General features: G+C 34.3%; 3 protein-coding genes across 6 annotated transcripts in view; 1 reads left to right on the forward strand and 2 right to left on the reverse strand.

Annotated features, from left to right (window-relative positions):
• The window catches only part of LOC111424578 (scribbler), a 37,855-nt gene extending 27,985 nt beyond the window's left edge, over nt 1–9,870 (forward strand). For 2 of the 3 annotated variants that reach the window (XM_023058169.2, XM_071198038.1), the window contains 5 exons: nt 2,515–2,638; nt 2,697–3,776; nt 6,898–8,156; nt 8,220–8,865; nt 8,944–9,870. In XM_023058169.2, coding sequence (XP_022913937.2) covers nt 2,515–2,638; nt 2,697–3,776; nt 6,898–8,156; nt 8,220–8,865; nt 8,944–9,008 — 3,174 coding nt within the window. In that variant the 3' untranslated portion in view covers nt 9,009–9,870. The remainder of the gene's footprint in view (nt 1–2,514; nt 2,639–2,696; nt 3,777–6,897; nt 8,157–8,219; nt 8,866–8,943) is intronic. The other variant, XM_023058171.2, reaches the window with a different exon arrangement.
• A 1,579-nt stretch (nt 9,871–11,449) lies between these two features.
• LOC111424544 (neuronal acetylcholine receptor subunit non-alpha-2-like) lies at nt 11,450–14,263 on the reverse strand. Its single transcript, XM_023058122.2, has 7 exons — nt 14,124–14,263; nt 13,885–14,045; nt 13,781–13,825; nt 13,618–13,727; nt 12,272–12,816; nt 12,040–12,215; nt 11,450–11,981 (listed from the first exon to the last, which is right to left on the reverse strand). The coding sequence occupies exons 1-7, from the start codon at nt 14,197–14,199 to the stop codon at nt 11,817–11,819; spliced, it is 1,278 nt and encodes a 425-aa protein (XP_022913890.1). The 5' UTR covers nt 14,200–14,263; the 3' UTR covers nt 11,450–11,816.
• A 282-nt stretch (nt 14,264–14,545) lies between these two features.
• The window catches only part of LOC111424549 (Follistatin), a 35,638-nt gene continuing 23,204 nt past the window's right edge, over nt 14,546–26,979 (reverse strand). For both annotated transcript variants that reach the window (XM_023058127.2, XM_071198303.1), the window contains 4 exons: nt 18,910–19,104; nt 18,108–18,338; nt 17,578–18,041; nt 14,546–15,550 (listed from right to left, as the gene is read on the reverse strand). In XM_023058127.2, coding sequence (XP_022913895.1) covers nt 15,527–15,550; nt 17,578–18,041; nt 18,108–18,338; nt 18,910–19,104 — 914 coding nt within the window. In that variant the 3' untranslated portion in view covers nt 14,546–15,526. The remainder of the gene's footprint in view (nt 15,551–17,577; nt 18,042–18,107; nt 18,339–18,909; nt 19,105–26,979) is intronic.

Here is a 26,979-nt window from a genome sequence, read left to right on the forward strand (position 1 = left end):
TTATAAACAAACATAACATAGCAATGTTTCAAAGTGTAACTAGGGGATGTCAGAAGTGATACTACTTGAAATAAAGTTTATAGGCAGCTTTATCCATTTGTGAAATAGGATTTAGAACTTTTTCGCTCTTACACTCACTCTAATTGTAAGTTAGATATAAAGACTATTGATGTATACACACCCTAGTAAATAAAACGAAGAATATACGACAAAAAAGAAAGAAATGGTGAAAAAAGCTTTTAGTGTAAGCAATAAAAGCGACGTATTAACGGTTTCAATTAAATAGCCTCTAACAAACCAACCAACACTTTGTTTTTGTCGTCACCTCAATAATAGAATTTCTCCACAACAGACAAATTCTGACAGATACGGCTCGGTTAACCACCGATCGTCCCGGAAACATTCGCCCCCTTTAACCTCCTCCCCGGTCCATCCGACAAAACCTCCAATCCCCATTGCCGCCGCCGCCGCCAGCAGTTTCCGGAATAGACCCTCGTTCCATTTCTCTCATCTATCTCTATTTCTCTCTTTCTATACATCCATTTCTCTTTATCCGGCTGTCCTTTTCTGTCACGTACTCGAAACGTTTCCACCGAAATGGCCGCCGCCGCCACCCTTTCCTCTCCCTCCCCCCCCAATCGCAGTCGCCACCATCCCCCTCATCCATCTGTCAGAGAGCTTTTGGGGTTGAAATTGTACCGCGGAACGTTCGCCGGCGGCAGTGGGGGCGTCGACGATGACGGCGACGGCAAACGGGGCGAATCAATACTCTGCGGTCTCTACACAACAATGCTGTTCACCGCGACCGTGTTAGACCAAAAGCTGCAACCGGGGAAAACGAGAAGAGTGTAAACTAGAAAGAGAGAAAATCAGAAAGGGAACTAGATATAGAATAATTTATAGAGAAAGAGAGAAATATAGATAATTTGGGGGTTGGCAATGAAAGAAAGACAACATTTGATAGAGCGAGAAACACTGCCTTTGAATGAGATGGACAAAGATGGAGTGAGAGTAGCTAGTTGGGTTAGTGGGGGGCGGAAACGTGAAATCCATTAAATTAAGCGTCCGACGGATTAACTCGGAACGCGACCGGCTGAGGGGGTGATGAGGAAGTGAGGTTGATATGCAAAAGGGGGGCGGGATAACACGACAGCGGTGGCGGTGGGTGGGCGGTGGCGGTTTAATCCACGTAATATGTTAATAAATCCCCGAAAGGGGAACATTGATTTCGCAATAGTACAGCAGCGAGGTTTCCCTTTTATTAATTTTCATTTAATTTGATAGCTCGACGGTGGCAAATGCATTATTTAATGAAAGGGTCGGCCGCTGTATGTTTGGAATATTTGGTTTTGTTTTGTTCATGATATTTTCGAGTTGAATATTAACTCGTATTCATAACCACTTTTAATTATTTAAATATAAAAAAAAAACAACAGTTATTGTTGGGTATTTACAATTTCAAAAACTACCTGAATTTAATCACTTACAAACCCATTTATATTTAAAAGATAAAAACATTTAAGAAGAAACCCATTTGCGTTTCTTAATAGAGTTTTAATAAGTCATCAATATTCTCGTTATTTATAAGAAGCTTTAGAAGTTTAAGTTTAAATTTCAGTTAGTTACCGTTCAGAACATGAACATGCAAAGTGAAATCCATTAAGAAGGAATTCGAAAAGAATGATCATGGTTTTAGAAATGTGTGGTAAAACGTTTTCAACCGAACAAAAAAGTGCTATTTGTGTCGCTTTGCACTTAGAAGGTTACAATTACGAAACTATTTCGAAAAAATTAAACGTTTGTATCAGCAAAGTTAAACGTAGCGTGGAAAGATACAATAATGTTCGGTCTTCGAAGCGATTACAACAACAAAATTACGCTGATTTAAAGGTGAACATAACATTTTTATAAAATAAGTTTTATTTCAACACATCGAAAACTCACCCTTAAAGTTTTATATATCAACAAATGTTGGAATAAACATTGGATAATGGTAATGTTAGATTTTCTTTGTATAGCAATTAATTGATATTATACTCGTGTATAAGTGAATAAATGCATAAACTGAGCAGACACGAAAGTGTTAATTTTAAAGGAAAACTGGTGATTAATTAGCGAGTTTAGAATCTCTTTCATGGTGCGTCGGTGCAAACGTCGGTCGTACTGGGGACGTTTTACGAAACGAAGGTGTTAATTAACCGTCTATCGGCGGTCCGCCGACTGGCTAAAAATAGTTTACCGGCGCTGACTCGTGATTAACGAGGTACAAATTCAATCGAGGCCGCACCGGTTCATGCATGTATGTGCGAACCGAGAACGGCCGTGCATTCATTGTCCGATGATTTAATACGATCCTGATTATTCCGTCCGGCTGATTAATTAAAGGGGCGTGTTTATATAATGAACATTTCGTTTTGAAACTGAAACAAATTAATAAATGTAGAAAGAAAGTTTTATAAACTAATCATGTTTGATTATAATTATTATTATTATTAATGATTTTGTTTGTTTTAGGAAACTGTTGACGTGTGCGTTGGAACAAGTGTAGGAACAATAACGGAACCAGATTGTTTAGGACCATGTGAACCCGGAACTAGTGTAACATTAGAAGGAATTGTTTGGCACGAAACCGAAGGAGGTTAGTTTTTTTTATTTGAAATATTTTTTTTTGTTAGGTCGATTTAATTTTGTTGAAGGTGTATTGGTCGTAAATGTAACGTGGAGAGGTAAAACGTACGTGGGCACGCTCCTAGACTGTACTCGCCACGACTGGGCCCCGCCGCGCTTCTGCGATTCTCCGACCAGCGACCTGGACACGAGGACGCCGAAGGGCCGAGGTAAGAGGGGCCGCTCGGCAGCGGCTACGACAGCCGCCGCAGCAGCAGCCGCAGCCGCCACCGCCAACACACCCAACACTGACCAGACAAACAACAACTACTTCACAGAGACCCGATCGTCGGCGCACAGTAAGCTGCGTAACGGAGGCGGCGCGACCGGACCTGGGGCCCCCAAGGGAAGACGCGGTGCGGCCGCCAACGGGGCAAACCCCTCGGCGACGGCCGCAACCGCCACGGCCCCATCATCGCCAACACCGTTCGCACCGCCTCGCGTCGAACCGAGCAACAAAAGGAAGAGCCGAAGCGGCGAAGAGGACGGCGTTCCTACCGGTGGAAAAAAAAGCAAAACAGCCGCGAATGCAACAGTTTCCACATCATCATCGAACAGTTCATCGTCATCCACAACATCCTGTTCATCAAACGCCTTAAATTCTTCGCCACCACCATCCCCGGTACTCTTAGAATGTCCCGAACCAAATTGTTCGAAAAAGTACAAGCACATAAACGGCCTCAAGTATCATCAATCCCACGCACACGGTTCAGCGGACGACGAGGACACCAAAGACGTTACGTCAATGTCTGAAAATGACGAAAGTAGCAATATTGAAGCTCCGAGTCCTGCCACGCCAGTTAAATCGCCAGATAAAAGTCAAGACTCACCGGCTACACCCCAGAAAAAGGAAGATCTGCCATTGATATTAAGAAGCTTGGACGCTACAAGTCAACCGGATACGCCGAGAAGTACACCCCCTTCACCGGCTACCCCGCAAAGTATACAAGATATGACAAATTCCGTTGGATCGCCAAGTGTACCTTTAGCGGAAGCGGCAAGTAATGGAGTTGCGAAAAATGTCGTGGCAAAACCAAGCGTTCTTAGGTATACAGAAGAATTTCCGGTTTCGAATATATTTCCTGGAAATAAAAGTCAACCTGTATCAGGTAAGATAACCAATTTGTATTTAAGTATAACTGAGGTATAACTTGAAGACATCAAAATAACTTGTTTACAATTTAATTTACATAGGAAAGATTCACTCAGTTTTGCTTATAATTTTATAAATAAAACATAATACATAACTCGATCCGAATAAAAGTTATCTCTTGGACGAATAAAGTTTCGTCAACTATAAAGTTTCATCTACGGGTTTAATGTTTCACTTCATCCTTTTCGTAAATAACTACTATGGGTTGCGGAACATTCGGTTATCGTGCTCCTAAAGCTAGTTTGGCATCCCGCTATATAACCGAAGTTGATATTTTTTGCCAATTTTTTTTGTTTGGAAAGCTGTTTGCGGAATCCAACTCTAAACCGAACAAGGTGTAATCCCATCAAAACCTCGTTGAATCCGATAAAGCGTTTTCGACAGCAGCGTTTACCGTACAGTGAAATCCATTATGTATATTCCGCAAAAAAATTGAACTTATTAGTTTGGAAATATGTCACATATCCAATTTTAAAATTAGCTATAAAATTATTGAGATGGAGTTCGAGACGAGAATTCCTAAAGTAGACCGAGATGCAACCGAGAAACACGATGAAAAAGAAACTTCGAACCGAATATATTCGAATTCACATAAGTAGAAATGTTTAGTGATTATGATAAACTTTACGGCGAAAGTTTTATTCCAACCAAAGTTGCTGAGATATCTATTCCTAAAATGGATGGTTCTTTATCGTTATAAAAATAAAAATTAAATTGGCAACGTATCTTGGCACTTATGTATGTGAATTTATAACAATAAGCTGAAGACATCTTATTTTTGAAATGAGGTATTGAATATTTCATATAATTTTGTTTCTATTGGCAATAACTACGATATACTGGATTATTGACTGTAAGTTTATTAATATTGTATAGAGTTAATCCTAAACAGATAAAAAAGATGTTAAATTTAAACTCATCATAAACAAGTTTTGAGTAAAATTTGTCCAGGTAGTCACAATTCATAATGACTCGAAATACGACCCATTACAATGTAAATTTTCAAAACATCGTCTTTTAGGTGCTTGTAGGTATGAAAAAATGAAACCCGCATCTGCAGCATGATTCTTCGCCATATACACTTCTTTACATGAGATAGTTTTCAAAATCATTATATTTGAATGAACGATCTTCGTAAGTTGTAGTAAATAGCACATCTCCAGTGATAACTTGAAGTGTGCCATCAGTAAGAAATAAAAATAAGTGCTTATTTAGAACATAACTAATAACAAGTAACCCATTTGACACCCACATGTGAAAAATTCTTAATTTATTATCAAGAGATACTGCTGACGCATCTTCAAATTGATCATGTTAAAAACACATTCATAAAATGTGGTTACGAGCAAAGAGGTTGTAAACATGTTTTGCAAAAATAAATTACCAAGAATTGAACAGGTTCAAATTTCTGAAGTCAATAACAACTGTTTTGTTTAAAGCCCAATTTAAAAAGTCATCTGATCCCAACAGCTTCCTTTTTAATAATTTATACCGTCTTTTATTATGACAATGAGATTTGGAACATTTATTCACTTGGCAATACCTCAGCGTTTGATGCCAACACTTTTTTTCATTGCTCTGAAGGTGTTAAATTATGGACGTATATTTTATATTTTAACTTGTTCTCTTTGATCAATTCGACGTTTTGAACAATCTAATTATAAACGTTCAAAGTTCCGTTGTATTATAACAATTTTTAATATGCCAATAAAAAGCTCGTTATAAAAATGCAATAAAAGTTTCAAAATCGGTAAATGACGCATTAAACTTGATACGAAGTACGCTTTTAAGTTTCAATAACAAGTATATAGTTTGACAGCTGATTTAAATAAAAATGTAACTCATGAGTTAAGCTCATAATGAAAAGTAGTAAATTCTTTACTGGGATATAATCATCTTTGTAAGATTGATAATCTGAGGTATAACAATAAAATACACAACGTTTTTCTCAAAAAGTATGAATTGATAATTATTTTATTTTGATTTTACTCTTCCCAAACTTAGTAAATATTGACAAAAGAGTTAACAAAACAAGAATTAATTTATTTGAAAGATGAAATTTCATTTTCTTCTCTAAATAAAGTGGTTCGGCTGTATAATTTTATTAGAAACGGATTCAGCTTGAGTTTCTGTTTCCAGTCTTTTCCCTCCAGTAATATAATCAATTCTTGAGTTCTCGTTGAAATTTCAATACCTTTCGAAGTTAAGGTTGTGAATAAGAAAACGACTTTTAAATTTATTATAATGATCAAGTCTTTCTTAAATTATTTGAACTCTAATAGAGATAGACGTTTCATTTAGTCTTTGTCTAAGGTTGCTTCAATAAATCATGGATTTTGGCAGTGGCGTTTCATCGTTTTTAATGTTTTTGACAATAAATTTAATTTTATACAAAATAAAATAAAAAATATTGATTTTCACATTTCACGAATTAAGTACGCCTGTTTCATCGATATTAGTTTGTAGTTTTATTTCTATACATAACTGTTATATAAGTTTGTAACAGCTGAAACTACAACTTCATGAAGCTGGTGGTGAAGCATATGATTTCTGCAAGTATTTTATAGATGTTTGAACTTTATACAAGTATTGAATCGTTTTATTCACCTTTAACCTCTCTTTTTGAAATATGTGCATATTTTCCGACTATGTACATTCGTCGTATCATACATATTGTAAATATTTGTGTAACTAATATACAGGATAACGCGAATTTCACACGCAATGTAGTAAATAATGTCCATATTACTCATTATTGGGCCTGTGGAAAAATTTGTTACAAAACGACGTGAATTTCAACACAGGTTTTGAATCAATGTTTGGGGTGATATTTTTTATTTTATTAATCATCTGTGGAGTACCTGTTCTTATAAACTGATAATGAGAAGAATGTGGATCACCACTGACTTGGAAGTTAACACTAAACTTTGCCGTTAAGAAAGTTTTGTATGTCTAAATAAGGAAAATTTAACACAAATTGACAATTATTAAAGTTATATCTCAGTATTCAAATTTGTTTCTTGTTCTGTTAATTTTTATTAATTATGTTATAAAATCAAATTTTTACTTTGTTTCAGGTAATAACTTAACAACACCAAGTCCACTAGCAACAGTAAGGCCAGTAAACGTATCTTCCATTTCATCAGAACCGCAACAGGTTCAACAGCATCCTCAAGAAGTTCCACCTCCCCAACAACAGCCACAACCACAACCGCCACCACCTCAACAACAACAAACTTTCGGCGGTCAACTTCAACAACAACAACAAATGCCATCGCAAACCTTCACCCAGCCGCCAACGTTAATGATTCCCAGTCAAAATCAACCTCAAATTCAATCGCTACCGAGTCCACACCCGCCGCAAAGTCCCAAAACGACGGCAACAAATCTAACGCCGTTTAAAGTAAAACCGACGTCCGCCCTAATGCCTGAAGATAAAAAGACGGTTAAGCAACCGTTACCGCCCAATTTTAATAAGAAAAAGAGTCGAAAGAGTCCCGCCTCGAGTCCTGATCCGCCCCAAACGAATGAGGCGCCCGTTTTCGGTATGGAGAATCAAAGTGGTAGGGATGAGGTTCAAAGCCCTGCGTATTCGGATATATCGGACGATGGTGCTCCGGTGATTGAAAATGACGATAAATCGAAAGGAAACGACAAAAAGGCTGATTCCGGGCAACAAATGCAACATATGCCTTCGTATGTTTACCCATTTTATGGCCAGGCGCCTTATTTGGTTTCATCAGTTCAAGAAAATAAAAATAAAGAACCCGAAAAACAACAACAAACCATAGAAAAACAACCGATTGAAAAGGATAATCCCAAAAAAGACAACACCAACAACCCAGAGTATCAACAAAAAGTTCTTCAACAGCATTATTACCCGTATGGTTACATGCCTTCATATCCTTATAACATGGAAACGTCTTATGTTCCATCGATCAATGATGATAAAATGAAAGAAGAACGAGGAAAAGATAACCCTAGTCCGATTGACCAACAACAAACCGTTAAACAAAACGCTCCAATACCGAATCCAATTCAAGTTCCAAATCCTGGAAAAGTTAAAACGGAACCGAATGTTGTTAAAGATAAACATCAAAATGATAATCATCAGATTTTGAAGGAAAGTATTGAAATGAAAAATCAGATGAGTTATAATGTTTATTCAAGACAACAAGTTCATGCGCAAAGAGAAGATGACGTCAGGCGATTTTACGCTTATCAGGAACAGAGGAGAAAGGAACAACAACATCAACATCAGCAACAACAACAAGCCCAACAAGCTCAACAACAGCAGCAGCAACAACAAAATGAGAAGAATCTATCGCAAAATAAGGTAAATTTGATTTAACTCTCTTTTTATTTCTTTATCCTTAATTTTTTTCTTTGTTTATTTTAGGTTCCATCACAAAGTCCTAATTTAAAACATAAAGAAAAACAAGATGATAAAAAAGAAAAGGATGTAAAACAAGAAGGCGTAAAACCTACTATGGAAACGCAAGGTCCCCCACCGCCCCCAACGTCTCAATATTACATCCATCCCAGCTACATGCAATCACCACATTATGGACCATTACCGTTCGACCCAAACCACGTGTATCGTGGCATAATGGTTCCAGGTCCATACGGTTCAAATCCCTACCTCCATCACCCTCAGTTATCGCGTTATGCCCCCGAAGATTTGTCTCGACCGCCACCACCCACGAAAGCTCTCGATATGCTTCAGCATCATGCCCAGTACTATTCCCCGCACAAAATCCACGAACTTCAAGAACGCGCGATTAAAAGTCCAACGCCGAAAACGTCGGTTGCGAGTAGTAGCCCGTCGGCGAATAATCCCACGGTTAATTCACAACAAATGAGTGGAGTGCAGCAACAGCAAGTTGTGTCTTCTTCGCAGGCCAGTACGGTTGCTTCAGGTGGTGGTAAACAGGTAACGGGAGATGGGAAGGAATCGAGATCACCCCCGCCACAACGACATGTTCATACTCATCATCATACGCATGTGGGGCTCGGGTATCCTATGTATCCAGCACCATATGGAGGTAAAGAATATTAAAAATGACTTCAAAAAAAAATGACATGATTGTTTCATTGATTCTTATATAATATTTGTTGTTTAGCGGCTGTATTAGCAAGTCAACAAGCAGCAGCGGTCACAGTGATTAACCCATATCCACCAAAATGAGACCAAGTCAGAAAGTGCAGTAATAATAGTAGTGATCAGAGCATTCCAATAAACGTGTAAAAAAGTGCGTTTTAACAAAACATAAAAAGAAAACTTAATCGGGAAGTGATTTTTTTGTAAATAGTGTAAAGACGAAAATAACTGTGTGAAGATTCTACGTATAAAATAATAAAAACTTTTAAATATGAAAGAAAATAAACAGTTTTAAGAACATTCTCTAGTTACTTATGCATCATATTTACTCTAAAATAAGAGAAAAACAATGGATTCAATGGTTATCGTTAAAACTATACATACATAAGAGGTAAAAAAAACTATTAAAATAGGAGTTAAATTGTAGACTGAAGCGAAAAAGAGAAATAGAAATTAAGGAAGAACAAGAGAATAAAAAAATCTGTACTTTATTACTGTAAATTTACAGAAAGAAGCGAAGAAATGAGGTGAATGAAATATAAAGCTAAATAAAAAATACAAAATAAAAATGATAATTTAAAATTTAAAAGCAGAAATTTTAACAATATATTGATATACACTCTGTGTATTTTAACTTGTGATTCGTTTTATTCTCGTGTGTATAAGTTAAAATAAGCATTTTGTATATAATATATATTTTAAGTGTTTATATTATATATACATTACAATATTATATACGTCTCTATATATGTGCTTGTCCACATATTTTTTAATACGTCAATTTTGTTCTCTCTCCCATTGTTTCTTGGAGTTTAGTTTCTTCTTTGGTATATTTCTTATTTTTCCTAGCGATTTTTTTATTTTATTTTTTTTAAGTCGTGTTTTATTCGGATACGTCCCAGTTTTAGTGGGATATGATGTATTAAAGATTAAAGTAAACAAAAAAAAAGAAAGAAATAATAGAAAAAAAATTATCGAAAACAAATACGGTTCTTATTTTTTACTTGGAAATCTCCGTGATCTGTACATTTTGTACCCGCGACAACTTCTAATATTTTTCGTCATTATTATTATTATTATTGTCGTCATCTCGTTATTATTATTACATAATTATTACTGTTAGTTCAATTTTTTACGCATAAGAAGGAAAAATTATAAAAAAAAAATAAATACAAAGTGTACAGGTTGCTGCTTTAATGTAAAATTGCTTAATAAAAAATAATTATATTGAAAAACAATTAAGAATTTTCTTCTAAACCTTATTTGGGAAATTTTATTTGCCAGCGAATAAACTTCGAAGTAGCTCAATTATGAAATCAGTTTTGAAATAAATCGGCAGTACCTAGTAAAGACGCCCATTAGAACTTGAATGCTGCTACAAGCAAGTCCTAAAGTATTCCCGGATTTGTTAGTGGTGATGTTAATAAACAACTTAGCGCGTGTCATTCCAGGAAAACTGGTCCACAGTAGGCAGTCTTTAGCGCTACCCTCTCGTGCTAGCTCATCTGCCGCTTCATTGCTAGCAACCCCAGAGTGACCTGGAACCCAGATCAGAGATACTCTGTTATCACAACTCAGTGTTTTTAAAGTTCTTTTACACTCATTAACCAGAAATCTGATGGTATTGATAGCACAATATCAGTATCTCCATTGGTAGGACATATCAGAGCAGCTTTCAGCATATTGCTTAAACCTGTAACTGATAGTTTTAACCACTTTCTTATTAAGTTACAATTAAAACTGTTTGAAATTGAATTTTAAGATCTATTTATTTTGGGACACCCCTATATACTGATTTCAAACATTTTCATTTTAATTTTTTTATTAATAAATTATTAAACTTAATTATTATATTTATTTATTAAATTTATTACACGGTCTTATTGAATATATATTTATTAAAATTAAACTTCTTTATCTTGTAAACTGACAGATTTACAATTAATAGTTATCATCGTTTTATATATTATATAGAAATGTATGAATGAAATTAAAAACATTTTTCATTTGCAAACTTTTTATTGATAAACACGTTTCGTTATTGCGTATTTAATTAAATCGTCTATTCAAAAATTGTTAATTAAATACACGGAATTATTAAATTGAAATTAATGTTTACGTCAAATCGTTGAAATCTTCAATTTATATACCATGGAAATTAATTAAAAACATTTTTCATTTTCAAACTTGATTATTAACAAGCACATTTTGTTATTAGCGGTTATTACTCGTCCAATTATATTGTATACTCCATTATTGTAAACTAAATACACAAAATTATTAAATTTTAATTAATATATTTACGTCAAAAAGATAACATTGTATATGGAAATTAAGAATGCAATTTAAAAGATTTTTCCATTTCAAACTTTTTGTTTATAAACATGTTTTGTTATTGCGCATTAAGTTACATTGTATATTCAAAAATTGCAAATTAAATACTCGGAATTATTAAATTTTAATCGATCTGGTTATGTCAAAAATTACATTTTCGATTGATATAAAATGGAAATTTTAAAAGGAAAGTGTTTGGTTTTTAAACTTTTTATTAACAAATATATTTTCTTGTTATACATTCAATTAAATCATATATTTAAAAAAATCAAATTAATTAAGCGAATTTATTTAATATTACTTTCTCCAACTTATGTCAAAATTTTGACAGTTTGAAGTTATGCTTGGTGAAGGAAAGAAGAAAATGTTGTAAGATAGTATGTTTTACAAATAATTTCTATAATAAGCTTTAGTTATAATTATTTTGTCAATTTGTGCCAATTAAATTTGGAAATAATGATAACAATGTTTGAAAAAATTAAATTTGTCAAAAATTGACATAATTCTTAATATAAACATAACCTCAATATTCATAACACCTAAAAAACTCAATGAAATGAATTAAAGAAGAAATAATATAATTAATAACAAATAAGTAAATGAAATTAAAACGACACATAAACGATCGACGAATTTTGCAAAAAGGTTGCAATCTTTTTCAACGTTTCTTTGAACGTTATCCACAATATTTTCTCCATCTTCTTCTCGTTTAATTTTTGCAATATTCTATAAAATATACAATTTTTATTACACCTTCAAAAATAGTAAATATAAAGAAAATTACCTTCATTGTAAAATCCAAAACTAAAACCATATGTCCTAATCGACTTTCTAAAGCTTTACTGATATAGTCATTAGCCCAATTGGGACTTGTTTCTGGGCTTTTTGTTATATTGCGTAAAATTACGGTTATCATTAACACGAAAAAGACGATTACCAATGAATCTCGCCCGAATAAAACTAAAATAAAAATTATTTAAACGCTTTTTTGTTATGGCTTAAAACTATATAAATACTTATTTTAGGAACATTATCTCCAAAACTTGGCACATTCCATGAAATGTAATGCAAATAAATTATGTGTGATATTATGTCGCAAACGATCAAAGTTATTCTTTCGCTTTCTTTAGCCTCTAAAGTTAATATTAATAACGTCATTAAAATTAATCCTAAAGCTGGTATAACAGCGGTTGCTTCAAAAAACTCGCCCCTCCTTTCAATAACAAACGTGTAAATTAACGATGGAAACGTTGAATTTGGACAACACGAATCTTCCCCCGAGTTTCGCGTATAAGTAACATTTATGAGTTTCCATTCGGGATTTTGTGTTAATTCTTCCATGTTAATTGGATCGTTGAAAAATTGCAAATCAACTTCTTCTCCTGAATACATCCACGATCCTATTACGAACGAACACGTTTGACGATCGTATGGATAATATTTTAAATCGGCTGTGCATAAAGTATCGTATTTTCCAGGACTAACACATGCTACTTTTCCATTGTACACCACGTAACAATTAACATTGCTTATTATTTCATGATTTCCATCTTGTTCATATCTAAAATATATTAATTAAAATATTAATAATTAAAAAGTTTTATACAATCAAACCTCGTTTAACGAATTAATACGAATTAATATACCCGAAACTTTCTAGTTCTAGGTCTAGTGTTAGTTCTAGTTTTACAATAGCACTATCACTGGAACTAACACAAGACCTAGAACTAGAATGATTCGGGTTTAGTCGTCTTGAGAGACGTGTGGCTAAACCCGAATGTTTCTAGTTCTCGGTCTAGTGTTAGTTCTAGTATTGCACTGACACTAGTACTAGAACTAACACAAGACCTAGAACTAGAATCATTCGAGTTTAGCCGTCTTGAGAGACGTGCGGCTAAACCCGAATGTTTCTAGTTCTCGATCTAGTGTTAGTTCTAGTATTGGACTAGCACTATCGCCAGAACTAGCACAAGACCTAGAACTATAATCATTCAGGTTTAGCCGTCTTGAGAGACGTGTGGCTAAACCCGAAAGTTTCTAGTTCTCGGTCTAGTGTTAGTTCTAGTATTGCACTAGCACTATCACTAGAACTAACACAAGAACTAGAATCATTCGGGTTGGGTTGGGTTTCTAGGGTTTTCTAGAATGTTTCTAGTTCTTGGTCTGTATTAGTTTTAGTGCAATAAAATATATAACAATTTAGCGTTGAATTATACATATTTTATACGTCCTATAGACAAATCAGGGAATACCCTGACTTGAATTCTATCTATGAATCCTAACATTTATATTCCATTCTAACGAGGTTCGTATTTATATCGAGGTTATACTGTATTTAACAAAATTAAATTTTTTTTTGAACCTATTATAATGTGATATGTCCGGTATCCAAAGAGATTCAACTGGAAAAGTAGTTGATTTGATTCCATCATAGTCCTCTGGATCCCATTGTAAATGATCATCAGCCCAAAACTAATTATAAAAATCAATTTTAACTCTTAAACTAATTAAGGACTAATACTTACAAATGTTGCCCATGCGTTAAGAGAGAGATAATGTGAATGCATATCCTTAAAAAATAATATTGTTAAATAATTAATATTATTGAAAATATTGAAACTATTCGTACAAAGCTGAAACTTTTTAAAATCATTTTAACACTAATCACCGTAGCCACAGTGTGATTTAATTTCGGTCTAATTTCTAAATCGTAATCGCATAAAACGTCGTCTTTTAATCTGGAGTGTGCTTGTTTTGACGATTTCATACACCATTCGCTACTCACCATCACTAAAAAACATAATTTTATTTCTTATAATTCTTTATTACCTTAACTATAAAAGTAGTAGTATTTGAAACTTAATTTACCTTTTAGATAATTTGAAAATATTGATATAACAACGATTGTAATCGTTATGAAAATACAAATTTTTGTCATAAACATGATTTGAATGTCGATTCACTTCTCAAACTGCGCTTATTTTTTGTGGTTCTGATGTTTCTGGTATCGACTTTTCCGGTAATATGATATTTTGAAACGCCCAGTATTTTTTTGCATTTTTATCAGTTGATAAATTCGAAATGTCTGTGTGTATTGATTCTATTCAATCAACAAGATATATAGAAATATTGTTAAATTAAAATAGAGGACGTAACATATATTAGTTTTAAACAGGTTAATCAATAAGAAATACAAATTTGTTCATATGAAGTGTTCATATAAATGTTTGCAAACTTCTTAAATGTTTATTAATCTCGAAAAAATCAGGATTTAAAAAAAAACTTCAAACTTTATTTCTCTAGCATTACTTTTTACTTTTTGATTTCAACTATTGAGATTACAGTAGTTAAGATACACAATACATTTGGCTTTCTTTTTTTTTGCGCATGCGAACAACGAATTAACGAAGTCGAGGAGTAAAAATATATAAGTTATAAATAAGTTAAAAATCGAATTGTATTTTTTTTTTATTATCTTTTTCACATTTTTTTTCTTTCATTTTCGCGTTTTTATTTTTTTCCTTTTCAAAGACGTGACATAACGATTAAAGACGATTATAAAGTATCCAACAATAATTAAAAATTTCCCTTAACATACACCGTGTACGTTGAGAATGTAAAAAAAAGAAAACATTTAATTTGAAAATAAATCAATAATTTATACAAAAAAAGTATTTACATAAATATTAAAAAAAAAATTTTAACAATAAAAATGTACTAACAATTAGGTTTTATAAAGATTTTTTTGTTTTATAATTTTGCGATTAATGAATAGTGAATTTTTTTGATCATTTTTCGTTCGTTTATATTCATTAGAATGAATATATGAAGAAGAAGCATCTAAGGATTTTAATTATAGTTTTTTTTTTATGATAATAATAATAATACACATTATTAAATTCCTATAAATAAGTACATAGTCAGTCTTTTCTATTCCGTACAAGAAGCACTAATAACAACCAACAGTTATACTAGAAATAAAATCGCTATTCGATATTAATATAGTACATTTATAATAGATTATTACATTTACCTAGTTAAGTTTTTTTAAAGTTCTATTAACTTATTTTCGTTTCTTTTCTCAATTTATAAACGCAATTAAACCTTTTTCAACAATAATAATCGCGTTAATCTTGGTGAAAAGTGATTCATTCTTAAAACAGGTTTTTCTTCTGTAGACTTTTTAGACAAAATCTTTGGTTTATTCGAAATACAATTTTCTAGAAATCCTTTATTTAGGGACTTTTTTGCACATCCATTCGTATTAATTGTTAAAATAGATGGACTTCATTTGTCTAAAACAAAAAAAAACAAATTAAATATAATTAAAATTAAAACTACTCAGTTTATAATGAATTTACCACACTCTTTACTTTTAACCCTTTAATGCACAATTTTTTTAAATTCTCTGAAAAAAAAGTCTTATACTAGTTTAGGTGGAATAAGGTGGTTCTTACTACAATCAGGCTAGTTATAACGATGTTAGTAATGATAATTTGTTGGAACGTTGTTTTACACAGAACCACAATGAAACTATCAATCATAACTGCTTTGGAAGAATACCCAGAAAAACTACATGGAGCAAGATTCTTCATAAAGCTGGATGCCAATTTAGGATATAGGATAAATCTGTAGATAAATCGAGTACCGAGTTATGCAGATTTTACTTATATGGAAGATATAAGGTTTTGTACATGACAGTATTTTATTAATAGCACCCGAGTATTATTCTTTGTCGCAGTCTGGATGTTTGTGGTAAATTTCTCCGCTTCCAAATCGACCTGGTGTTTGGTTTTTAATGGTACGTGTACCACACTTTATTGAAAAAATTCTCTAGCTAGAGTGATGAATCTATATTTACTCAAATGGATTCCTAAATACTCGTAACCTGCACGAATGAAGAGATGAAAACCAAAAAATTACTCGAATTACTCGATTATGGACCACCAGTTAGAAATTTCCTAAATAAAATGGCTTTTTAAGTCCTAGGATTTAAATCCATTGGATTTATTTCTTGGATCTTCTTGAAAGAACAAGTTTACCGCGACCTTGAAAATATCATAGAATTCAAGTTGAGTTCGTGTGTCCATGATATATTGGGAAAATGTTTGTCTAAAAGTAGGTCACATGTTTAAAAACCGTTTGCAATAATAGAGAATTTTTTCATGTTATAACAATTATAACAACTGTTCCCATAAGACTGTGCCAAATTTAAATGAAATTCGTGAGTGATATTTTAAAAAATGCACAGTGATCTAAAATAGTTTCTTTTCTGATACATTTTGATTATATGGAGATTAGTAGACGCAAACACTTTAATAGTAATAATTTTTATGCCTTAAACAAGGAGATGGAGCAAAGAAATTATAATTACTTTTTGTAGAAAAGCACTTATACAGGGTGTTTCATAATATATGCGCAGGACTTCAGGATATGATAGCTTGTCCAAAATTTTGAAAAAAGGTGTTTAAGGTGTTGAAATTTAATAGAAAAAATTCGTTTTTTGCGAATAAAATCGTTTGTGTAAGAATTTAAAATTTATTTTAAATACGTAGGCTTTAAATTTTATAACAAAAGCTACCTCCTGTCAAAATAACAATTACTTTGTACCTACAAAAAGTAAACTATTACAAAATTAAAAATGAATTACAGAAACGCTGAAATGTGCGAAATGCATTACCTTTACGGAATGGCGTGCGGTAATTCGGCAGAAGCAAGGCGGTTGTATCAAGAAATACATCCTGATCACCCAATACCACACCATAACTTATTTCTAGGCATTCACCAACGATTATGGGAAAATGGAAGTTTTAAAAGGAATACTGCTGATAATGGGCGACCTATGGAAGTTGCAAATCCCCAAGTAGAAGAGGCTGTCCTCAACGAAATTGATGAAAATCCGACCACAAGTATCAGAAAAATTGCTCACATCTTAAACCTATCTTACTCGACGGTTTGGAAAATTTTGAAAAGGCAACTTTTGTATCCGGTTCCGGAGATATTAGCTCGAAAATGGTGCATTTTAGAGGGTAAGTTTATAGAAACTTTATTTCAAATTTTTGGACAAGCTATCACATCCTGAAGTCCTGCGCATATATTATGAAACACCCTATATAATCACCGTTGCACGTCTTGCAGATACACTAAGCGTAACATGCTGATTCTTGTAGCAAAAATGAACCTTATTGCAATCAAGAATAAGGAACATACAGTTCTACAAGTGAAACAGTGTTCTGCTCCATTATGCAGTAAAGGGTTAATAAGTTTTTATCGTCTCTACAACCTATTTGTGTTATACATATGAATTTATTAATAAACCTACGCATTGTCCTGAATGTTGAGTTTCCACAATATAACCCCTTTGACACGCGTCCTGCATCATATGACACCACGAGGGGTAGGTATAGTTGTTGGTCCCGCATATCGGTCCGGACATATGACGGGGTTTGCACCTGTGCACGCATGTGACGCACCGCGGGGCGCCCGTTTTCGCATCGGTGAGACACGTCTGGGTCCCGGGGCACCTGATCCTCGAGCAGGTCGCGCCTCCGCTGCCGGGCGCCCTGCATGGCCCCCGGTACGCCATCGGGACGGCCTTGCCACGGCGGCACGCCTTCTCGCGCAGGTGGCACACGCTCGCATACGTCAGCCCGTCCGAGCCGCACACTCGCCGTCTGGCTGGCAATGCGCCCGGACACTTTTTCAAGCATCGGACACAGTGTGGACTTAAATTTTGATCGAGAAGACAATGTTTTCCGGATGGACAACTTATTTTATCACAGGAATCTAAAAACAATAATAGATTAATAACAACTCTAAGTCCGAATGAATCTTAACACAAAAAAAACTTACTTTGGCAGATACCATAATAAGCTACCGTTAAATCAGTAGCCCTTTTTCTACATGCTCTCTTCCTTAATCGACATACATTCTTATAAGTTCTCCCATCTGTTCCACAAACTGTTCCTTTTCCCTGTTTCTTCTTCGAATTATCCTTACATTTAGGGGCGCACACACATCTCGGTCTACCTTTTCTCATAACGCACGTCTTATCAGTTCCGCAAAGAACGCCTTCACAATTATCTACATTAATCAAAATAAAAAAAGTTATAATCCCCATTTTTATACTGCAGTGATTTATGATGAAAACATTCAGAGTCCGGGTCGCGAGCACGCTTTCTTTCTTCGATTTCTTCGAGGGCGTCGAGAAAGTCTTAAGCGTGGTCGTGCAAAAAAGTCGAATTAAGTAAGCTAATTATGTATTCGTACGAAGCAAAAGAAGGTCTTCTCCACCGGGATGGATCGCGCAGTTATGTCTAAATATAATCGTTCGCGTCCTCGTGCGGAATGCAAAACGACCGCCGAAACGTACGAATAAGAGAACGAACGATGCGGGAGTGGAACGAAGAAAGGAAAAGAAATGAAAAGAAACAAGAAGAAGAAAGGAACCGGTGTCTGCATATACGACGTTTTCTGTGTGCTGGATGGATGGTAAACAATAAGTGGGTGTGTGCGAAATTCTTTTGCGAGAGACATTTTTACCTCGTACCAAACAAGAACAAGAAGAAAAAGAAGCAAGAAGAAAGAGCCTTTGTAGTCGTGAAGAAAATTACCGATGATGTAACTAATAAAATGAGTACTATTTTTTACTTACCTTTGCAAGGTTTACACTCTACACCTCCTCCTAAGACTCTCCAGAAAAAAAGTGATCCAGAGTCGAGATGTTTTGAAGACCAAGCGATTCCTGTGTCCGATTGAGCACCAGAACAACACTCTTCTTTTGTTGCGTTTTCGTACAAAACCTCGGTACAACGATCGTTGCGTACCATTGATGACCAACAGGTACCAGCTAAAATAAAATAATAAAAATATCTAATTATAATTACGTATTAAAAGTATAGAGATATTGAGAGTATCATAGAATCAGTCAAGATAATCGATATTTTTTTATTCTTATTTATTATAATACCGATTTTTGGAGTACAGGTTATAATTCACTGGTGATATTTGCAAAGAAACACGGTTTAACCTTGCGTCTTTTGAAGAAGCGTTTAACGTTTCGGATGTCATGTTACAACCTTCTTCAGAAGCAAGTTCGAAGTCCTTCGTCCACCATAATCTTGTTATGCGATCTTTTCATAATCCCATTAGTTGGTCCGCTAAATCATCTTCTCATAATCTGTCAATATGAAGATTTTTCTTAATTATCTCTTATTTACTCCTTAAGGACCAGACTCAAATTATCTCGGAACATACTATATGTATTTGCATGTATTTCAAAAATAATTGATCCTTAAGGGGTTAAGAAATATTGATTTTGGAGCCAGCTTTCAACATTTTATTATTTTATATTTTGTAGTATAGTGGTCAATGTAAAAAAGCGATCATAAGAAAAGGTAATATCTTTTTCGTTTGCTGTAGAGATTAGTTTATTCATTACACAGGTTTTCTTACAGAGTTTGATTCTGGACCAGTACCCAGAAGCAGTACACCCAGTACCCGTTAATTACTTAAAAAAGCTCACCATAATCAGAAGACCAACAGACATATATAAAAAATTTCGGAATAATGTTAACTCAAGAGTCAAGGACATTAAAAGAGATTGTTGGAGTAAACTTAGCAGTGACATGGACCACGTCCTATACGGAGCATAAACGTATATGTACAAACAAAAACCTTCCCTCCAGAAATATGGGAGAGTTATTTTCAACAACTTTATGGTATAGAAGCAAGAACTACAGTATAAGAATATGAAACAACAGAGATAATAATAATCCATAAAGAAGAGCTGGAAGAAAAACTGAGAAAATTAAAAACTAGAAATGAATATCATAAATTTAGGAAATCATGAAAATTAAGCGGTGAAGAAGGGGGAGAAGGAGGAAGAGGACAATATTTTCCTTAACCTTTTAAAGAGTCTGCATATAAAAAACATTTGATTGGCAAATAAAGGATTTAGAAAGGGAGATAGTTTCATGGCCTAAAATAAATATACAGGGTGCCCATTATGTATGGAATATAGTATATATCTCCGTAAATGTTGACTTTATAAAAAACATTTTATACAAAAGTTGTTTAATATTTTATTTGTCATAATAAGACTGCATTCAATTGTTTTTAATTCAGAAAACAAATGAGTCACGAATAACACTTGAATTTTTTTAAATGGCAATGTACCCTTTCGTTAGGCTCATTTGATAGAGATTACTTTTCTCTTTGCGATGACGTAAAATGTTTGTACCCTTACATCAGAAAATTTTTGAAAAAAATGTAAAAATTGTTTATTAATAAAAATTAATCAATAACGAGATAGTCAATTACTTCGAATTATTACCGTAAATTAAATTTACATACAAAATAAAACAAATAAACGAAAAATTAGTGTACATCCAATAATTAGAGGTACTTCGAGGTACTTGACGATCTCGGATATCTAGATTAATGTTACTAGTTAAATTTTCTTAAACAATTTTTATATTTTTTTCAAAAATTTTCTGATATTACCCTTATACCTAAAATTTTACGTCATCGTAAAGAGAAAAAAAATCTCTATCAAATGAACCTAACGAAAAGGTACATTGCCATTTAAAAAACTTCAAGTGTTATTCGTTGCTCATTTGTTTTCTGAAATAAAACCAATTGAATGCTGTCTTATTATGGCAAATAAAATATTAAACAACTTTTGTATAAAATGTTTTTTTATAAAGTTGATACCTACCAAGATATATACTATATTCCATACATAATGGGCACCCTGTATAACTAGCGAATCTCTATATTTGTACAAATATTTGCTGAAGAATTCAAGAGCGACAGAAAAATAATAAAATAGGTAAACATTACATACAAAGAAACAAACCACTACTCAGTAGTTTGCTGCAAACACCTTATTAAGAGACAGATTCCAATATATTCTGATTCACGAATATACAATGTTGTGATAATGACAACCTTGACATGAACAATAGATGCTTTGCCCACAATTTGAAAATCATAGCATTAACGAATCTATTTCTTGGCAAACATGGATGCAAGCAATTCATCAAAAGCAAACAAATTTGCTATGGTTACAAAATATGGATGGAGGCAACTAATGTCTGGTATGAACTCTATCAGAGTGCAAAAATAAAAATCTTGTATTAATTACAAGCTACTTGGTCTTGGAGTGAGGATTATGTTGCAATACACAAATGTTTTAGTTAAATTTAAATCCATATCATGTCTTTTGGAATAACCTTTTTCCCACTTTTTGACATAAGCTACAGAATAGAAAAATTCGTGAAATCGGCACAATTAGAGAAAATAATATGTCTAAATGTCCAGGTTTACACAAAACTGATTATAAAGAAGTTCATTCTTGCGAAAATAAGGTTGTTATTGTTAAATGGGACGATAAAATTACTTTAAACATTTATTGATTACTGCGATAAAAATATTAGTCTCTACAGACCATCCATAAAAGGGAAAAAATGATATTGCTGCCTAATTTTTTAGTATTTTAATCTTAATTTTAGCTTAACATTTCGAAGACAAATTACACTGTCTCCTAAAAACCAACACAAATAATAAGAAATCCTTCATCTTTAGAAAATGTTGAGTCCCGTTTTGATATTCCGGATCATTTCCTCATTATACAGAAAATTGCAGATTTTGGCATAAAAAAGAAATGTTCAAAATATGACGTGGGAATGTTTAAATGTTTTTGTTTTGCACTATAACTGTGGAGCCTTTTCTATGTCTTGTTTAAGAACACGTATGATTTTATTATAAATTCTGATATATTTTGCATAACTTTAATGATGTTTTAGTTTGCAAATTAAAATCTATTTAAAAGATGATTATTTATTAATATTGTAGATTAAGAAGTATATTTCGTTTTGTGTACATTTTAATTTTGTTGAAATGTCATCAGTAACTCAAACCATCGTTGCTTAATCTCCTTAAATTAACAAAGATTGATTATAATGACAAAACTTAAAACCTACAATCTTAACTAAATGTAAAGATCGCGTGCATCATCACCATTTATTGTCCACCAACAATCCACTCGAAGCACTTAGTCGCAGGAAGCATTATAATCTAAACGAGACAATTTCCATAATTTCTCTTTCCCTCCTCATCGTCTTCTTCTTTTTCTTCGTCTCCCATCCACCTGACTTCACGTGCCTTCTTTTTATTTTCTTTGCTTTTTTTATTTTCTTCTTTTTCTTTAACCACCAAAGTTTTAGTCCATTAGCACAATGTTGTTCTGCCGTGTGCTCGACAGACCTTCTGATCGAGAAAAACCTTCCTTTTCTCTCTCGAGCCTTCCTTGATACATATTTAATTGGAGGACCGGACAAATTACCATTTCTCGCAAGAGAGCGAAAGAACGAAACGGAACGCAACGGAGAAGAGAAAGAAGAAGTAAGAAGACGGATGACGATGAAAGAGTAAGAAGGTGCGAGAAAGCTTCGTCGCGGGTTTCTTCTCTTCGTCTTTTCTGTCTGGCTCGCGTTGGGCGTGTGTATAGTTAGTTTTGTCTGCCGAGAACCGAAGAACAGGTGGTGTGCTTGGACGAAAACGGGTCGTGTTTAGACTGCGGAGAGAGACTCAGACGTTCGGTCTGAAGAGTAACTCGGAGGACTATAATTATCGTGTGTCTGTGTGTGAGGATAGGAATAATTATGAAATAAAAACGAGAGAAAAGAAAGGAAATAAAATGAAAAACAAATCTAATTTTTATTTTTATAAAAATTTTAAATCTTCGAATATTTTTTTTCAAGTTTTAAATTCGTGGAGAAAATTTCGAAATCTTTCTCGAAGCGAAGATAATATGCCGAATTTAAAGCGGTGTCTTTTTATAGCGCCGGTTGCGGCAGTAACTGTTTAACAGTCCCGGTCCGGTAGTCGAGATCTGAGACAACCTCGTCGTCGGATGGACGACGACACTTCTTCCTTCTTGCTTACTCTTTCAGTTCGACATTGCGGTTCGTCTCCCGATATTTTTCACCGGCAACATTGTAACGCGACATTATCGCAAGTCCATTTGGGACTCGTGTGTGGATATTTATTAACCCGCCACCGTCGCGAGACGTAATTAAGAGAAGATACAGTACCTGACTGGGAATGCTAAGGATTTATTATTTTTGGGTTACCTTAAAAGATTCACGAAAAAAAAAGTTAAAGAACAAATTTTGGATTGGGTTAAGTTTGGAAGTATTTTTTTATCTTAATTTTAAACTTCTTGGATTTTCTTTATGAATTAGATTTGATTTTATAACAAGAGTTAACAACAAAATGATTTCCTTATAGAAATGACCCGACCCAAAATGCCACACGAACCAACCCACTGTAATATAACCGAAAAGGTTACATTTCGCCGTTGGAATTTTAACGCGTGACTCTCATCGCCTTTTCCCAGTATTTCGCCGCGTTCCGTAGATCTCCCGTCGAGATTACGACCTCGCCGTCGTCGTCGCCGTCTCGTGGCTCTCAACGTAAGACTCTTAACTCCTTTTCCTCCAAAGTGCAGTCAAAAAGATCTCGTCGCGAACAATACCAACAACAATAACTTAAACAATCTTAATCTCATTTTAACTTCTTATAGGATTAATAGCTAAAAACTTCATTACCACCTACATTGTATCATGAATGCTTTAAATCTGCTTCATCAAAGAAGGATTAGAATTTCTTATCCCACTGATCGGATTAAAACATCGAATATCATTCCACAATACTTAGCGTTGAGTTAATCAACTTTTTAGGCAATTTTTGATTCTGCTTTTAATTAGATCTTGTTGATTGACTGACATTTCCACATTATCTCTTTTCCTGTTGTCTCCTTTTTTTGCCATTTTTTTCTTGGTTGATCGGCGTTCCTGTGCCAATTAGTTCCAAATGCAAGCTGCGACAGAGTGAAAAGGAAACGTCAGATAGTCGACGACGGTCATTGAGCGCATCCTGTCGTTCAGTACTCGGCGTCACCTGTTCGTTACGTACGGGTTGGGTTTCTTCTCGTTTTGGTTACTCGACTGCTGGTGCTACTCTTCGTTTCGCTTCATCGAAAGAAAGAGCAAGAGAGAAAAAGAAGGGGCAACTACGGCACCGGCACAGGAAAATCGTCAATTAGAAAAAGACCGGGTGCACCTGCGCGTCTTCTGTGTGTATCCAGCGCAGCGGCAGGAGGACGCGCAGCAAATCGAAACTGGCTTCCAAGTTGCACTGCTGTTGCTCTGATGATGATGGTCTCCTCGAAAGGAGCAAGGTTAACAACTTTCCTCTTTACTACTACGTTACATACGTTCGTCTTTCATTCATTTCCTTCTCTTCTACGTTTGCTCCCGAGATACGCCACAAACACAACCGGAAACCTTCCTTTGATTTCTTACCTCTATGATAATGAGAAGACCCAACTTTTTTTTTCCTTCGTTTTCTTGTGTTCGCTCTTTATTTTCCTCCCCATTTCTGCTACAATCAAGAAAATCTTGTACATTCTGGAATTTCGCATTACAAATTGTTTTTTCAAGTCGCGTTCCTTTCTTCAGGTCGTTGGTTCTTCCTCAGTTTCAGTACTTTCGCACGATTACAATAATAATAAAAGGTGGGTTTCTTAAGTAACCGAGTCGCGTACAAGAAGACGATGATATGGTCGTCGAGGATGAATAGCATCAACCAAATGAACAAAACAACGATGAACAAACAAGAAAAGAACGGAGAGTGTGTATGGTGAATTATTAAGAATTGATCATTTTTAATTTGATGATGTGATATATTTGTGCGAATATTAATTATGCTAATTTAGATCCAAACTTTTTAAAGATGGCAGATAAAGATATGATAGTCACAGTGTTAAACAACAGGTTATAATATTAGCGTGCATGAATACACGTCAACGAGCATTAACGCAGTTCTCAGGAAAAACCTCAAACATGAATGATCGCGTGCTTAGAAATGTATGTCCTAGTCTAAAATAAGTTAATGGAGATGTTGACATCAACCTACTAATTAACGAAGTAGAAAAGAGGTCAGCTGGTAGAAGTGCCTGCGAATTTGCAAGGAAGAGATATCTTCAACAATTTAAATGAGGATCTTATCAACAATGACGATACACCACAAAGAGTAAAAAAAGAAAGAAGCGTTTCCAAGATGTGGAATCAACATGGTTTGCTCAAAGAAATGAGAAGCTGCGAAAACAAAAGGAACATGTTAGAAGAAATAGAATAACAGGTAAAATTAGGTGTAAACGCAAGCAAAAAAGAACAGGCATAATAAAATGTACTTTTCATGAGAAGTAGAAGACAGACAGCAGATATTTGAAGCATTTTGGTGAACAAAAAAGGGACATCGGACAAAATTTGTAAAAACACGATGATTTTTAAATACAAATAAGGAACAGACTTTTACAGTATGCAAAACCATGAATTTAAATACTCTAAGAATCGGTAGATGGAAAAATCGGACACTTCAGCGCCAAGTATTTAAATACAAATCTCCAAACCAGTTAAACCATTAGATTAGACTATTTTAAAATTTTTCTTTTCTTTCTTTTTTCGGCGTTATAGTTCTGGGTGAACCTTAGCCTGCTTCACGACTTCGCGCCATCCATCTCAGTCTGCAGTTCTGCTTTTCCAATGTTGCACCTCCATACTTTAAAGATCCCTCTCCAGTTCATCCTTGTAGCGATTTCGAGGTCGACCTTAGTATCGTCTCTCTGTCATGTTAGACTCGATCAATCTTCTTGGTAGCCTCATGACATGTCCAATCCACTTGAGACGTTGGGCCTTTATGAAGCGTACAATATTTTCTTTGCCTAAGATACCTTCAATCTCTGTGTTCGTTCGTATTCGCCATTTAGCTTATATATTGGTTCGAATAGTCGTCTGATTACTTTTCTTTCAAAAAGAAGAAATCTCTTTGTATCCCTAGCTGTCAGGCTCCATGTTTTTGATCCATATGTGGCAATTGGTCTAATCAGAGTTTTGTATATCCTGATTTTGATTGTTCTGGAGATGATTCTAGACCTTTCTGGTAATAATGACGATATCATCATTTTGTAAATAATTGTCCCACGTATTCCATGATGTCTGTTAGTGCCAGGTTGAATAATGTGGTTGAGAGGGCGTCACCTTGTCTTACCCATTTACTCAATATGAACTCTTTGCCACAGTGTCAATCCACAGAATCTCTTGCCTTAGCATTCTGTAGCGTAGCTATTTTCAAATTGACAAGTTTTTTTGGTATGCCACTTCGTTCCATGAGAAAATATAACTTTTCCTTGAGTACGCTGTCAAAAGCCCTGCGGAAATCCACAAACAGGGTGTGGAGGTCAGTGATATGCTCGTAGCATTTTTCAAATATCTGCTTGACAACAAAAATCTGGTATATCGTTCTACCATTTTCGAATGGAAAATTCAATTTTTCGTGTAAGATAATCCTAATGGTTAGAACTGACTTTGGAGCTGTATTTGATGTTATTGGTAGCAAGTTAAGTGCTTTATTTTAGCCATATTTCTTTTGTGTCTCTCAAACTACTTTGAAAACATTTGAGTACATTTACCCCAATTGAAAACTTTCGCTGTTTTTGATCTTCTAACACATTGCAAGGTAACGTTGAGCACAGCACTTATGCATCACGGCTCAACTATTATCATTGGTAAATATAAATATAGATAGAATTCTCAACCCAACCTAGCACAACTATGTAGCAATTTGATATTCTACGTGTTTTTATAACATACATCTA

Source organism: Onthophagus taurus, chromosome 7 (assembly GCF_036711975.1).
Source record: "Onthophagus taurus isolate NC chromosome 7, IU_Otau_3.0, whole genome shotgun sequence".
Lineage (NCBI taxonomy): Eukaryota > Metazoa > Arthropoda > Insecta > Coleoptera > Scarabaeidae > Onthophagus > Onthophagus taurus.